At 44.4% G+C, this 15,719-nt stretch overlaps 1 protein-coding gene across 1 annotated transcript in view; it reads left to right on the forward strand.

Moving 5' to 3' along the window:
• The window catches only part of COL9A1 (collagen type IX alpha 1 chain), a 162,908-nt gene that overhangs the window by 95,520 nt on the left and 51,669 nt on the right, over positions 1–15,719 (forward strand). Inside the window, exons 18-22 of the mRNA XM_083174961.1 lie at positions 3,535–3,588; positions 9,347–9,400; positions 10,295–10,348; positions 12,614–12,667; positions 15,434–15,487. Of these exons, the coding sequence (XP_083031087.1) occupies positions 3,535–3,588; positions 9,347–9,400; positions 10,295–10,348; positions 12,614–12,667; positions 15,434–15,487 (270 nt within the window). The remainder of the gene's footprint in view (positions 1–3,534; positions 3,589–9,346; positions 9,401–10,294; positions 10,349–12,613; positions 12,668–15,433; positions 15,488–15,719) is intronic.

Consider the following 15,719-nt stretch of genomic DNA (forward strand, 5'->3'; position numbering starts at 1 on the left):
ATTTAGGTGTTAAAGCGTCTGAAATCCATACTCCCTGCAAGCCGCTAAGTAGGGGGAGTCTGGATTTAGACGCTAAAGCGTCTGAATCCAGGCTCGCTGCAAGCCGCTAAGAAGGGGGGTATCTGGATTTAGACGCTACAGCGTCTAGATTTAGTAGGGTGTAGGGGTACATAGGGGTGCACTGTGCAAAACACTCTTAAACCTGTTCACAATGACACTAGTCAACGTAACAGCTGTGGACCTTGTTAATTCCACTATCCATGCCAACCCGAAGTGTGGCGAGCGCTGCGAGCCCACGAGGGGCGGCGGTACGCGTCCTATGACCTTTTCATACCCCCACTATCCACGTCGGCGTGGAGTTGATTAAAAATAGCACGGTGAGGGCAGCGAGCCCCGCGAGGGGATGCGCATAACTTCACAGGTATACGCGTGCGCTTCGGGCTCAGTGGCTCGCTGCGCTCACCACACTATATAAAATCAACTCCACACCAACGTGGATAGCGGTGGTATGAAAAGGTCGTAGGACGCGTACCGCCGCCCCTCGCGGGCTCGCTGTGCTCGCCACGCTTCGGGTTGGCGTGGATAGTGGAATTAACAAGGTTGACAGCTGTTACGGCGACTAGTGTCATTGTGAACAGGTTTAAGAGTGTTTTGAACAGTGCACCCCTATGTACCCCTACATCCCCCTAAATCTAGACGCTTTAGCGTCTAAATCCAGATACCCCCCTTCTTACCGGCTTGCAGGGAGTCTGGATTTAGACGCTTTAGCGCCTAAATTCACCCCCTTTGATAGCGGTGTGCCGGGGTGTCGCAGGGAGTCTGGATTTATACGGATTTAGACACTAGGCTACGCTGATAATGTAGCGCTGCGCTGAGAACAGCTAGAGTGGCACGCGCACAGAGTCTGGCAAGCGGCCAAGTTTCGAACAGACTGTGCGCGCGGTGGCGCCGTGAAACTACACAAGTACCGGATGATCTTTTCACATACCTTCTCACATCTTCAGATCCAATTAAAGAGAACACTACATGAAATTGTCACCTTAAGCAGGAGAACTAAGGTGTTATAAAAAATCACCTTGGTGCACCCTAGGACCCCAAATTTATCTATCTTTTTATCTACAGATGGGGCCTCTCCCATCGTGCCACCCGCCATCCACGACCCTGCGCCAGAATGGCGATGGACGTGCAAGCGTGTGAGATGCTCACACGTCCATGTCCTGTCCCCATCCGCTGGATCGCCATCTGCCAGAAACTGGTGGACAGCGGTATGGCGAAAAGAATAAGTGCATGCTGTATGACTATGTCATAGGGGTAAATAAAGAAATTAGCAGAGTAGGTAAGGGATAAAGATGACATTACATTGTGAAATGTGAGTTGGATTATGCCTGCAGTACGCAGAGAGATTTTAAAATCTATTGAAGGATGTTTTAACTATCCTGTAATCAGGATGAAGTACTTGTTGGAGTGTAAAGGTTGGTTTTAGGTTTCTGGTGGATTTATGAGAGATTTATAATACACTGATCCAGGGCCGGATTAAGCCTTGGGTAACCTAAGGCAGCTAAAACAGGGTAGGTCCATCACCTCTAATTTGACCATCCACATCTTGTCAGCACCACACGCATTTGTCATCCTGCACATCCTCATTATTTATTCCCAAAGCCAATTCACAAAGTTAACCTCATAATTGAACTGCATCTGGCAAGGAAGTTGGTGCAAAGCACTGAACAAATCAATATGGTCCGTGCAGACTTTATTGTTGTATTTTTTTAAGTATAAAATAAAAAACCCACCTCTTTCCACCAAAAAGTCTCTGATTCTAGGCTTGTATTGGAATATAGTGAAAAAAATGGCATGGAGTCATACCTCAATAAGCAGAACTAGACTGAGCAACCAGGGCATCTAACACAAAAAATTGGGGGATTCACCAACCTTCGACTGGTCCTCCCCTGACTGTAATTCCTTAGAACAATATTTTTGTGGGGGGTTCCACTTCCCTCGGGTTTAAGATCTTGAGCTGTCTAGCCAAAGGCTGGTTTCCATTTGACAGGATGACTCCTGTTATAACATCAATTGCTCTTGCCATTTAAGTCAAGTGCTGCTTACTGGAAAATAGGGGTCATCCCTCACTGTTTTAATGGATAGTGTAAGGGTTATCATTACTGCCTCACAGCCCTTAGGTCAAGGATACAATTCCAACCACGGCCGTAATTGTGATGAATTTGTATATTCTCCCCTTGCTTGTGTGTGTTTCCTCTGGGTACTCCAGTTTCTTCCCACAATCCAAAAATGGATATGCATGTGTCTAGGGCAGAATAGATGGCCCAAGTGGTTTCAAGCCAAAGTCAGTAGAGATGTAATCCGTGTCATAACATATAAAGGGGTCCATTCAACTTTGAGTTTAACATGACAGTTGGGAGCTAATTAACTGGCACACCATTTATCTTACTCAATGAGTTTTAAATAGCTACTCATTGCTGAATATGGCCGAAAGTGCACAAATGTTGAAATGGATCTTTCTTCCAGAACTCATATGCCTCTCATAGGATATTGGTCCTTAAAGATATGCACAAAGTTTTCAGAAACACAGAGGATGACATGAAAAAATTGTGTGAACAGAGCCGGCCCTAGGCAAAGGCAGACTAGGCAAATGCCCCTAGGGGCATACATGCCTAACCTATGGCCGGCTCAGCTTGACAGGGACAGTGGCAGTTGTGTGCTGATTCATCAGCCGTCTGCCAGGTCCCGTGCTTCCCCCTGTCCTCTGCCAGACGGCTTGCTTGATCTGGGTCCAGCTTCCTGTCCTTAGTGTCTTTACAGGAAGTAACTGTAAGGAACTGTAAGGAAGCAATTCAGTCTAATGCTGTACAGGCAGAATGAGCATGGTACAGTACATTCTATCACAGCTTGCACGCTAGAAATATTGTCCACAATCTGCAGCAAAGAATATCAGCAAATGGGCAGACTAGAAAGGCCAAGTGGTTATCTGTCACCAACTTTCTATGCATGTATTAGAGTCCCCTTACATATTTCTTAAGCGTTTCTGTGTCTCCTGGTATTTTTATCAAATTAATTTATATATGATTAAAAATGCACTGAGAAAATACATAGTATTTGCACACATATATGTACATTTCGTCTAATGCTTCAGGACAACATATAGGCTCCTAAAATGGCAGAGACTTTTTTGGGGGGTAAAATGTCATTGGCGAAAACGGCTCAAAAAACAGGTGAAAGCGGAAGCGAATTTGCCGAAACCATGTGAATTTGCTGCAATTTTTCCCATACACATGGTTTTTGCCGATTATGGATTTTTCACCCAGGCGAAAAATCAACACTGGGATTAAATAGGTGACTCAAATTTGTCAAAAAATGGCAGAAAACTGGCATTTGTTCGCCTAGTGAAAATTTAAATGCGTGCCATAATACTGTTCTCCACCAGGCCCGGGACCAGGGACCAGATATGTGACTTGTATTACTATGCATGACATTTTTCTCCGAATATATGTTTTATTTGTGTCATTTTGTTTATTGTAGGGTCACAAAGGAGTAAAAGGAGAAGCCGGAGAGCCAGGAAAGCAAGGCCATAAGGTAAAATAAATACATAGTATTGTAAAAAGACTAAGCTGTAGAAAAAGGGTCAGGCCCAATGTCTCTCACTCACCCCTGTGCTGAGTGTATTTTTGCACTTTTCTGTCTTGCCATGTGTCAGTAATATTTTGATGCAGTACTATACTGTACATTTATTTCCAAGAAGGCTTTGCTCCAATGGTCCCTTGACGTCCACGGTGTTCCTTGGCGTCCACGGGGGCCTTCCGAATCCTCTTCAGTATCTCCAGTCCCAGGGGTGCATTGCGTGAGTGCTCCGGGACCGGGGATGCCGCTATAGAAGATTCTGATGGCCACCGTGGGACATCGGGGGACAGGGTAAGTATGAAAAAAGGAAGGGGGGGGGGTGGATTCTGAAAAACCACAGTTTTTGGAATATTTCGGGTTTTGGAATATACAGATAAAGGGAGACTCGACCTGTATTATGTTTGGTTATACTTCCTGGCACATGAAAGTCAATTTCAGATGGGCAAAAGTGGTTGTTTTGCTTGTTTATTAATATAGACACAAAATAACTAAAGCTTTACATTGAAAAATCTGTGTAAAATGTGTGTATTTCTGTATTTTTTTTTTTTAAACACCACAGTGAAATACTTGCGTTGGCATCAATCTGGCTCTCCAGAACAGAATACTACAAATATGTTTTCGTAATAACATGTATACCTCAAAATGTATGGCTTCAGTGCATGCTGTGTTTTCTAGTTCTCATAAAATTGAATTAAATACTAATTATACTAAGGGAGCTATTCTGGTTAACGCGCAAAGCTGCGAAATTTGCAGCTTTGCAAGTCAACCAGTCAACTAAACATATGCCGATTTCACCCACATGCATGCAAATGGATGTTTTGCAGCTTGCGTGCGGGGACAAAATCATTTGATGGTGCAGGGGAGCGTGTGAACCAGTATGACCTCCAAAATGCTTGTTCTATGGTTTAATGCATTGTCATTGGGGGCTTTTGCATAGTTCCCTGCAGAAGTGTAAAAATCGCTATTCAGGGATTTCCGCACTTCTGCGCAAGCCAGACTACGAATTCGCTAGAACTTAAATTGTGGTCTTGCTGTGACCGCAGTTTAAGTGGCAACGAGGAGTGGCGATGCAGCATTGTGGGTGGCAGTATTTTGTGGGTGGGCCCTGGCAGGTGCGAGTCATCACATATGGCTGCTGCAACCCGAATGCCGGCCTCTTCTGGCTTTGCAGACTGGCTGCAGTGCGGAGCAAAGCACTTGCATTTTAGTGACGTGACCGTAAATTTGCATGCACAACGCTGGGTGAGTCCAGGAGTGTGGGGTGGCCCGCTCTGCTGTGCTGAAATTACGCAAGACTGCAACTGGGTCTTAATTAGGCCCTTAGATTGATAATGAGCATACAATAATTCATTCATTTGTATGAAGTATATATTAAAGAGAATGCAGGGCCGCAAGCAGGGCTGCCAAGAGAAATCCTGGGCCCCGGTACACCAACTTCCAGGGCCCCCATGGGGGTGTGGGACCACGGCATATTAATACATACAAACATACAGATCTTTCTTACTATACAAGAGGCCTTTGCCTTTATATTATACACTATATATATATATATATATATATATATATATTCTATAAAGTCCACTATTATGCCAGCACTCCACCTTTACAGGGTAATGGAATTGGTGTAATCCAAAAATCTGTACAGATAATCCAATGAAAGAGTCACACAAGCAATTATGCAGGAATTACTGTTATGAGCGGCTAGCTAATCATGATGTAGCTGGTTACTGCCGTCTGGTGGAATGCGGAGGGGGAGCAGTGGAACACACGTGTGTGTGCCCTGACTTCCTACTCTTCGTGATACCAGAAGTACGGTGCCGAGCACTTCCGGTAGGATGGACCTAGGCGTCCAGAGGGGATGGAGAGATGGGACTACATTGGGGGTATTTATATGGGTAAGTGAATGTCTTTTCATGTGTATATTTATGCTGTGTCACCCTGAGGACAAGGGAGACCCTGAAAGCACTAGTTAGGCGCTAAAACAGTAATTCCTGCATAATAGCTTGTGTGCCCCCTTCATTATATATATATATATATATATATATATATATATATATATATATATATATATATATATATATATATATATATATATATATATAAACTTTACAGAAAAAGCGTCACTCCAGGACTTGCGCATATAGGTAAATTTATTGTGGTGTCAACGGCGTTTCAGGCCTCATCAGGACCTACATTGTGAGTGTGTACAAACATAAAATATATACTCACACAACCATGGAACTCCGGCGTCCCCCCGTCCGTTCCCTCCCCCGGCACCTCCGTCTCTCAGCAGGACTTCCGGTGGAGATGACGTCATGCCAGTTTCAGAAGCCAGACAGGGACGCCGCAAGCACTGGCAAAACAACATATAGAGACATTTGTGAATATACATGTACAAAACGTGTAAAAAAAACCACTATCGTGCTTAGTGCTATCGCTCAATACAAAACTTCTGTTTCGTAGTTTTGTATTGATGCTGGGAAGTGCAACATTATTGGACGGGGGGTGGTTGGCTAGATGTTGGGCACTGGGCTGGGTCTGCGGGTTGGTTGGGTAGATGGGGGTGTACTGGGCTGGGGGATGGTTGGGTAGATGGGTGGTACACTGAGCTGGGGTTGGTTCGGTAGATGGGCGGGCACTGGGCTTGGACAGGGGATGGCAGCACTGATTCTGGGATTGCTTGTCTACCCATGCGTATTGCAGCACCTCAGCTCTGGCTGCTGCTACTTAAAGCTCCCAATCAGTGTGACTCATGATGAGGGCTACTGCCAGGGGGAGAGGCAGGGGTGCCACCGAGTTGTACCCCCTGCTGGGTGTCAGGATACGATCAGTGCTGGGACTGGCACTTGCTGTGGGAGCTGCTAAGCTACACCCTAGCACAGCCAGAACAAGTATAGTATAATGTGTACATATAAGACGCTGTGTGTGATGCGCTCACTGATGCTGGGAAACTAGTAACATAGTCAGGGGCTGGCTTACACTTTTAAGCCTGGGGGGGCAAATATAATCAAGTGGCCCTGCTTTTTCTACCAGCCCTCCTTCTAAAAACCCTGTAGTATCATTGTGTAGTATCTTTAGAATGTAAGCTCTAACGAGCAGGGCCCTCTCTCGTTCATGTGCTTTTCTTAGAATATATCTCTGCCACTGTTATAATTGCATCAGTGTCTTTTTAATTTACCATGTACCTGTCCTAATTTGCATTTGTACTGTAAATCACAAGCTTTCTTGTATTGTTCTTTGCTCATCTATGTATTGTCAGGCGCTGCGGAACCCTTGTGGCGCCATATAAATAAACGATAATAATAATTGTGCTCTACCTGCGTATATTCTTGACTGCCCACTCTATAGCTGTCTCTCAGAATGATATCCCAATACCAACAGTGGCATCCCAACTCTCCTGTTGGATCCTGGGGTGTATATTAACTCTATGCCCAGACCTCCCCTACAGCATAAAGCTGTGTACACACGGGGCAATATGATCGCTGGCAATGTATTGGTCAGAAATCATATTGCTCAGTGTCCCGTTTTCATCAGCGACCAGAGTTGGTTGCTGATGAAAATGACACACTGCCGGGAGAAGAGGCAGGGGAAGTCGCTAGTTGGAGGAGCATTCTCCTCCGACCAGCGACAATTAGGGGGCTGAAAACGGGAGCGCGCACACTCTAAATGCTGGCAATATGGTCGCACAGCAACCATATTGCCAGTGGTTTTTGCATGTGTGTACCGTGTGCACCTTTAACTCTACCCCTCCCCTCCCATCTAATCCATAAACCTGACCCCAGTATACAAACTAGGTAAAACGAGAGTCACTGGCTAGCACCACCTACTCGCCTCATCTATCACATTGAGACAGCAGGGCAAAAATCATTCGATGGTCGCCGACCATCGAATGATTTCTCGAGCTCTCGCAGATCTGTCAGTCTCTGCTGACTTAGATCTAAGGGGAAAAGAGCAGGAAGCTGACATCCGGCACCTGCATCACCGGCGCATTTCCATTTGAACAGGCCACGATTTCATGGGAACGCCCATCAAATACTGGGCAATCCCATGGGCTCAATCCATGTCTGCTGTCCACACTGCTGCATGCCACGCCTGCACGTATTAAGCAGCTGCGCATGCGCAGAAAAGTTTATGCGCATACGCAGTTGCCCAGCATTGCTCCCATGTGCGAACACAGCAGTTAGAATGAGGGCCTATATGTACACTGTGGCATATACTGTATTTGTGTCCAATCTGAAAGGGAGCGTGACGGGCTACGTAAGTATACTTACCCTGTCCCCCTTATTTTAACCCTACCCCCAAGTGCCTAACCCCTCATTTTTAGCGCCTAACATCCCCCTTCCTGCAGCCTTATCTTTACCATACCCCCTCAACTCTAACCATAACCATGTGCCCACAACTTGGGATTCCAAACCAAGTTTTTGACTACAGCCCCACACAGCACTATAGCACATTACAGTGTACACCGTATAACCAGCCCTTTACCCCATATTACCCCCAGTACACACAACACAATTTAACATTACATTATACACAGACCCCCACCTTTCTCATATTACACCCAGTACATTATACACAGCCCCCCTCCCTAATATTACACCCAGTACACTATAAACATCCCCCCTTTTCCAAATTAGACACAGGACATTATACACAGCCCCCTCCCCATATTACACCCAGAACATGATACACAGCCCCCTCCCCCAAATTACACCCCATACATTATACACAGCCCCCCTCCCCCATAGTACAATACATTATGCACAGCCCCCCTCCCCCATAGTACAATACATTATACACAGCCCCCCTCCCCCATAGTACAATACATTATGCACAGCCCCCATCCCCCATAGTACAATACATTATACACAGCCCCCCTCCCCATAGTACAATACATTATGCACAGCCCCCCTCCCCCATAGTACAATACATTATGCACAGCCCCCCTTCCCCATATTATACCCAAGACATTACACACAGTGCCTCCCTCAATATTACACCCAATGCACACTCACCCACTTGGCTTTCTTGTAGTGTCCTCTTGTGAGGTGAAGAGCAGGGAACATTGTGGTGGGGGAGGCAGGCAGCGTAGAGCAGGCAGAGGAGCTGGACCAGGAAGAGCAGGGCTGATGATACATGCAGCAGCAGCAGCACAGTGTGGTGGGCGGGGCCAGCCTCCGGGAAGCCAGAAGTACCACATGACATCCCCTGCAGCTGAGCCAGCCTCCTCCTCTCTACTTATACAGTAGGTGACCAGCTCTCCCCGGGACTGGTGAGAGCTGCCGCCCGAGGACACCCCCCCCCCCTCCTCCCCCCCACCCCCGCCCGTGGGGGCACCCGCCCGCACCCCCACTACAGCGCTGCAAAAAAAAAAAAAAAATGTAAAGTGTGTGTCTGTGTGTGTCTCCGGACCCGGGCCCCCCTGATAGGCCCGGGCCCAGGTAAAATGTACCCGCCCCCCCTGCCTCTCGGCGGCCCTGGCCGCAAGTATATGGAGCTAGGGGGTTGCCTGCCCATGTGCTAAATGTGATACCCATACATGCATACAAAGGGAGGTGGGCGGAGCGGAGCCAAGTTACTGACTTTCCCCCTGTGACAAAAGGCCTAGCTTCAGCCCTGGTGAATGTCAAATGTATATGTGCCAATACTGTACTGCATCACATTCATTTTATTGAAAGTTTTTCTCTAATTTTCCTACATCCTGTTATTTCAGGGAGAAGAAGGAGAACAAGGAGGGATTGGTGAAATTGGCGCACAAGGCCCTCCAGTAAAGTGGTTTTATTTTGAAAAAAATATATACAATACAGTTGCATATAAAATACATATGTAGCATTTACCAATATTTATACTACGTAAATGATGTGGTTGTAATAAGTGACCATAAAAAGCAATGTAGCTGAGTGCAAATGTTTTCTAACCAGAATTGAATACTGTTATATTGGGGAAAATTTACTAACATTTGAAAATACGGCCGATGCCGGGTACAAATCCATACGACCCGCATCTGCCATATTTTCGGGATTTACTAATCTGCCGTATTTACGGATTAATATTAGCCCCATGGGCTAGGCAGCCTTAATGCCGCCATATTAGTATTTGACAGCCGTATATACTGCCGTTAAATACAAGTATGAGTCGGCAGCCTGCACGGATCAGTCAGATCCGTGCAGGCTGCAGTGCAAAAAAATAGAATAATTAAATAAAAATGTATTTTTAAAAACCGTGTGGGGTCTCCCCTCCACAGCCTTAACCAGCCCCGGGCTCAGAGAACTGGTCCTGGTTTAAAAAAATCACGGGGCAAAACATGTAGGGGATCCCCGGAATTTTGAAACCAGTTTCTGAAACTCAGCTCATGATTGGCCTCTAGGTGACCAATAGCGCACTTTGGGATGAGAAGCTCGTAAACATTACATTTGGCACTTCTCGCAGTTAGTCTTGAGTATGGGAATGGTACATATTTCCATACGACTGCCTACAATATATGGGTCTATTATTTGTATTATAATATGCTGTATTTACAAAAAAAGTTATAAATAGCCAATACATTTCATAGACTAGATAGCCCATATATAATAAAGGCAAACTTTATTGCCTTTCCTGTATATCTATATTAACATTAGAATAGGTCGATACATTGATTTTATATCTGTATTTCTTTTAGGGACCACAAGGTTTAAGAGGAATAACTGGTGAATTGGGAGCAAAAGGTGGCAAGGTGAGTTTTTATATAACAAATGTTTAAAGACTAGTGTTCTATCTAGTAACTTTAATGTAGGCATAAAAAATATCCTTATAAAGTTATTATACATTATACTGTACACAAGATAGAGTTCATTTTTCAAAACATAATTTTAAGAAAGTATATTTTCTCCTAATAAACTCTAGTGTAACTATAATAATGTTGGGCCCAAGTCCAGGAATCTCCCCAATGTCTGACCAGCAGCTGATGCGTTAAGGCTTTGAGCAGTGGTTGACAGAGCCACATGGCCAGCCTGTTACAGAGATCCATTCAGCTGTTCTGATAAGCTCTACTAACTTGGTGGAGTGGTTTGTTGGCCAAAGCTGAAATCTGTAACCTACCACTGAGATAGCAGCGATGTGAGCTCTCAGCACTGTTTAAAGAGCATATCCAAAGAGGTTCCTGATTTAGGGGGCTATTCAGACCGGATCCCTATTGTATGACTTTGCAAGCATATCAATAATGGAATGACTGCGCATGTGTGCGGATAATCGCATGCAAACACCAGCCAAAATAGCGACAGAAATAGTGAAAAAATCGAACTGCAATTTGATGGACAAAAAGTTGCAGTTTGGGAATGGTAACCGCCTGTTTTAAGGGGGGTGTGTGACATCACTGCTTGTCTCGATCAGCCTAAATCTGTCGCAGAGTTGTGGAAGGGGTTGACAGGTGTAGATCAACCATGTTATTGTCGACCACCCTTAGTCGACCCTGCTGAGTTAGATGGCTAAAGATAGTCGGCAGCAGTAACCCTGTTTAGATGCCAGCGGGTGATCGGCAGGACCATGGTCGATGGTCACATGGTTGACAGGAGTCTTTCAGGATTGTTTGGAGCAGGTCCACTTGGATTATACTGTACTATCCAGGTGGACATAGAGTTAGAATAGAATTGTGTGCCAAGTGCAGAGAACCATGCAAGGGGACACAGCACAAATACACAGTATCCCCGAGGACCCCTGTGACATTTGGCATAAAAAAAATCTTGAAAAACTCCTGTCCACCATGTGACCCAGTCGACCTGCTATACCATAACCGTGGGGGTTGGGATCATTTGGTCTATTGCATTATGGTCGAAAGTCATTAGGTCGAATCCATTAGGTCGACATGCTAAAAGGTCGACATGACTCTAGGTCGACATGATTCTAGGTCGAAAGGTCATTAGTTCGACAGGTCATTAGTTCGACAAGGTCATTAGTTCGACATTGTCTATGTCGACATTCACAAGGTCGACATGGGGTTTTTCACTGTTTTTTTACCTGAATGTCAACACAGTCGACATGGACACAGTTTAAAGTGCACTGCATCCCCTCGCATCGCTCGCTGCGCTCGCTATGCGTCGGGCACGGTGCCTCGCTACGCTCGGCACACTATTTTATTCCCCCACCATGCCCTAGTGGATGGTAGGGCATGAAATACCGCCTGTCGGCACATGTTGGCTCAAAAAACAGTGAAAAACTCCATGTCGACCTTGTGAATGTCGACATAGACAATGTCGAACTAATGACCTTGTCGAACTAATGACCTGTCGAACTAATGACCTTTCGAACTAGAATCATGTCGACCTTTTCCCATGTCGACCTAGAGTCATGTCGACCTTTTAGCATGTCGACCTAATGGATTCGATCTAATGACTGTCGACCATAATGCAGTAGACCAAATGACCGCATCCCAACCGTGGAAGGGTCAGAGTTACTAACATTTGTAGACTAGGAAAATCATTTGATGTTGAGTGAATTGCCTGTGGATTTGCATATAATAGCAAATAGCGATCCATTTGCAATCCTCTTGCAGATTTGCACAAGCAGGTTTTCTTTCTGTCTGGGAAGCAGCTATCTACTTGCAGTCATCTACAAATTTGCAGATGAATGATCAGGTCTGAATTAGGTCAGGGTGTTCTCCAATAAGTGTTTCTAAAAACTCTCTTCTGTCCCCCAATGTGTAAATGAAGAATAGCATTGATAAGAAAGGTTTACTTACATCATTTACTGATATGAGATTGGTATGAACTCCTCAAATTAAAATAGCCATGGAGATTAATGTCCTATATTGGACATCAATTTCAGAAGGCTTTTGTTGACATGACCAACAAAATCTGTTTAACAAACAAATAAGTTGCATTTGAGTCACCATAGCAAATTTCCATGTTTAATAAAATAACTCCATTCCTATACAACTCCTGATAAAAGTATGTGCCTTCACATGTATTACATTTAGCTATTGTTGCTTTTGTTCACTTATTAGGGTGGTCGTGGAACAGATGGAGAGCCTGGTCCCCGAGGGGTGGCTGGTGCATCTGTAAGTATTACCATCATACCAGACAGAATGTTACTACTTTAATGCTCTTAGAGAAGTAGCACATTTACATTTTGAACATCACAAATACAATGAAACAGAACTAACAATGCTGGGGTTTTAAGCACATCTCAGATGAAGCGCAACGGAACTTGGTGTGAGAAGGCTGTGGACTCTGCATTGCAGCACAAATTCAGACTCAGTTGTATACAAATATGCAAATGTCACACATCAAATTGATCAGTGCAATTTTACAAACCAGGAATAATAGACCTCTTCTTTAATCTTTCTTAAATTCAGTGATATAATACAATGGGTGACATTCTATGCAATGCGCTAAATGCGCATGTTTTATTTGCGCACCACATCGCCGCAAATCGCACTTTTAGAAATCGCATTTTTCAGTAAAAATGCGCATATTTAATGTGATGCGCATTGGAGGCTGAAAAGTGCGAAGAGGGGCGATTTGCAGCGAAGTGGTGCGCTGTATTTAGTCCTGAAAATGTGCGATTTTCATGTCTGAAAATCGCACATTTGCAGGACAGCGCAAAGTGTAAAAAAAAAAACGAGCGCGGGGTCCCCCGCCCGAGTATAACCAGCCCCGGGCTCACTGAGCCGGTGCTGGTAACATAAAATCAGGGTCCCCGACAAATAGCGGTCCCCTTGATTTTATGAAACCAGCACCAGACTCAAGGTCCGGCGCTGGTTCCCAAAATACGGGGGACAAAGTGACTAGGGGTCCCCCGTATTTTAAGAACCAGCACCGGACACAACCAGCCAGCAGGGTAATGCCACAGCCGGGGCTCCAGGGCAGAAGAGTCCGGTTCCGGGGCCTTGGTCCTGGTTCCGGGGCTGGTCCTGGGGTTCCGGGGCTCCTGGGCTGCAGAATCCGGGGTCCGGGATCCGAGGTAGTCCCCAGGGGTACCTAAGGAAGCAAATCCAACTCACCTGGTCCCCGGCGGTGACCTCGGACTCCTCACCGGTGACTGCGCTGCTCCCATCTGGTACCCGGCTTGCAGGACTTTGACCGGCGCTGAGATGTTTCCTCCTCGGCGTCTCTGCACAGAATGATTTCTTGGCCAATCAGCTCGTTTTTTTTTTTTTTTAACCCTTTCTTTTATTTTTTACTGCAGAACCCTGCACAGAACATTGCGATCTGTGCAGGGTTCTGGCTAATTCGCCTAACAGACCCTGGTCTGAAATGAGTGCGATAATTAGCCACCTAAAAAATGCGATGTGCAAATGCGCATAGCATTAAATAAGCGACTTGTATACTTTTGTATTGGAAAACATCTGGATGCGATAAAAATGCGAATTTATCTCTCATTTTTATTCAGCATACCTTAACGCACATAATATGCGATTTCAGTCCCTGAGCGCATCCCATTAAATAAACGATTTAATGGGAAAATGCGATATCGCCATTTTGTGGTCTAATTACCGCAAAAAAACGATAATCGCATCCCATAGAATGTCACCCAAAGTATCTACATTATACCAGTGTACCCTTTTAACATAGTAAACTATCATTTTTTAGTATTCTGAGCTCTCTCAACAAAAAAACAATGTATCTCAAGTAGAGTGAATCAAATGTCGGCTTCCCAGTGTCTCAAATGTAAATAGGCCCTTTCTCTGGTGTAAATCTGCTTCAACATTAACCAGTGGAGTGCTGGTTCCTGTGAGTATTATAGTGCACCTTGATTGATCACAGATAGTGGCAGCAATGATAGACATACAGTATCAAGAAACAACACTTACTGTAAAAGTTTCTTTGTACTTAAACCAGTGCAGTCTTTCAATCATTGTCACCTGTAATCCTACAGGATGTCTTTCTCAGATTTTCAATAGGTAATCGTTGTAATATCCCAATATGGGGAATATAAACAGAAAAGAGGAAGCACATTAATATACACATACTCTATACACATTAAACAGGAAAATATATATTGGTTCCCACATGAAACAAAAAAACAAACAGTTAATAAGGTAAAAAGTATAAAGGGGTATTGGGGTCATAGCATTGAGGCTGCGATTTTGTTTCTGGAAAGTGCCAACAGAACAGAAGTTTCGGCTGCATCCTCTTGCTTTTGATCTTATGTCCAACCCTAGCATACAATAGCTCACTTCCTCTATAGTAATCACCTCACAGTGGCATCAATGTGTTTCAGAGAGATCCTCCTTTTTCAAGAGCTAGCATTGTAGTTTTGTAGCTCCGTTGTTTTATGTATGCGATAATGACTTTAAAGCATGGCCAAGGCGCCCTGGACCTTGTGCACTGAGATTTTGACTATTTGTCATAGCTTGATGGTCATCATTGTCTCCATCAGCATTGTTTATTTGTAAAGTGCCACCCATCTACAGCACTAGAAAGAACGGCAAACATAGAGATATGCAAAAAAAAACCCCACATTAACAAATACTGTATGCACAATAACAAAACACAAACAAAAATACAAGGTACAGTCGAGGTAGTCAATGGCATGAAACGCGAGGTAGAAAAGACTCTGCTTACAATATAGAGGACAGAAATGGAAAATAAATACTAAATATTTTACTATCCATAACAAAGCTATGTGAATTTTACATATTCATTTATTTTAAATGATACCATACAGAAAAAATGTGTCTTCCAGGTGGGTATCAGTTATGTTAAGACTATTTTCTCATTGCAATGTATCTGCAAGTACTACATCAAGTATTCAGTAACTTCAGTAATTGTGATGTATTACTCTGTAATGTGTGAAACATGCATTTATTTGTTTTCTATAGGGTGACCTAGGTCAGCGAGGTTCAGTAGGAGAAGCTGGGCCAAAAGGTGACAGGGTGAGTAGATATCTACTAAGTTGATTTTCAACTTTATAAAATTAACATTTAAAAAGTGATCTATGTAATGCCACATTCAGTTTCAGACTGGGGTGTGAAAGGTCCATTGGGGGAATGAATTAGCAGGAGCCCCTAGATAGAGGCTTGACTAAACATTAGAGAGTCGTGGTTGAGCCCCTTGAGATATATACTGCATGGCCAAATTATTATGATCACCCCCTCAATACAAAGT

This window comes from Crinia signifera, chromosome 3 (assembly GCF_055691185.1).
Source record: "Crinia signifera chromosome 3, ASM5569118v1, whole genome shotgun sequence".
Taxonomy (NCBI): Eukaryota; Metazoa; Chordata; class Amphibia; order Anura; family Myobatrachidae; genus Crinia; species Crinia signifera.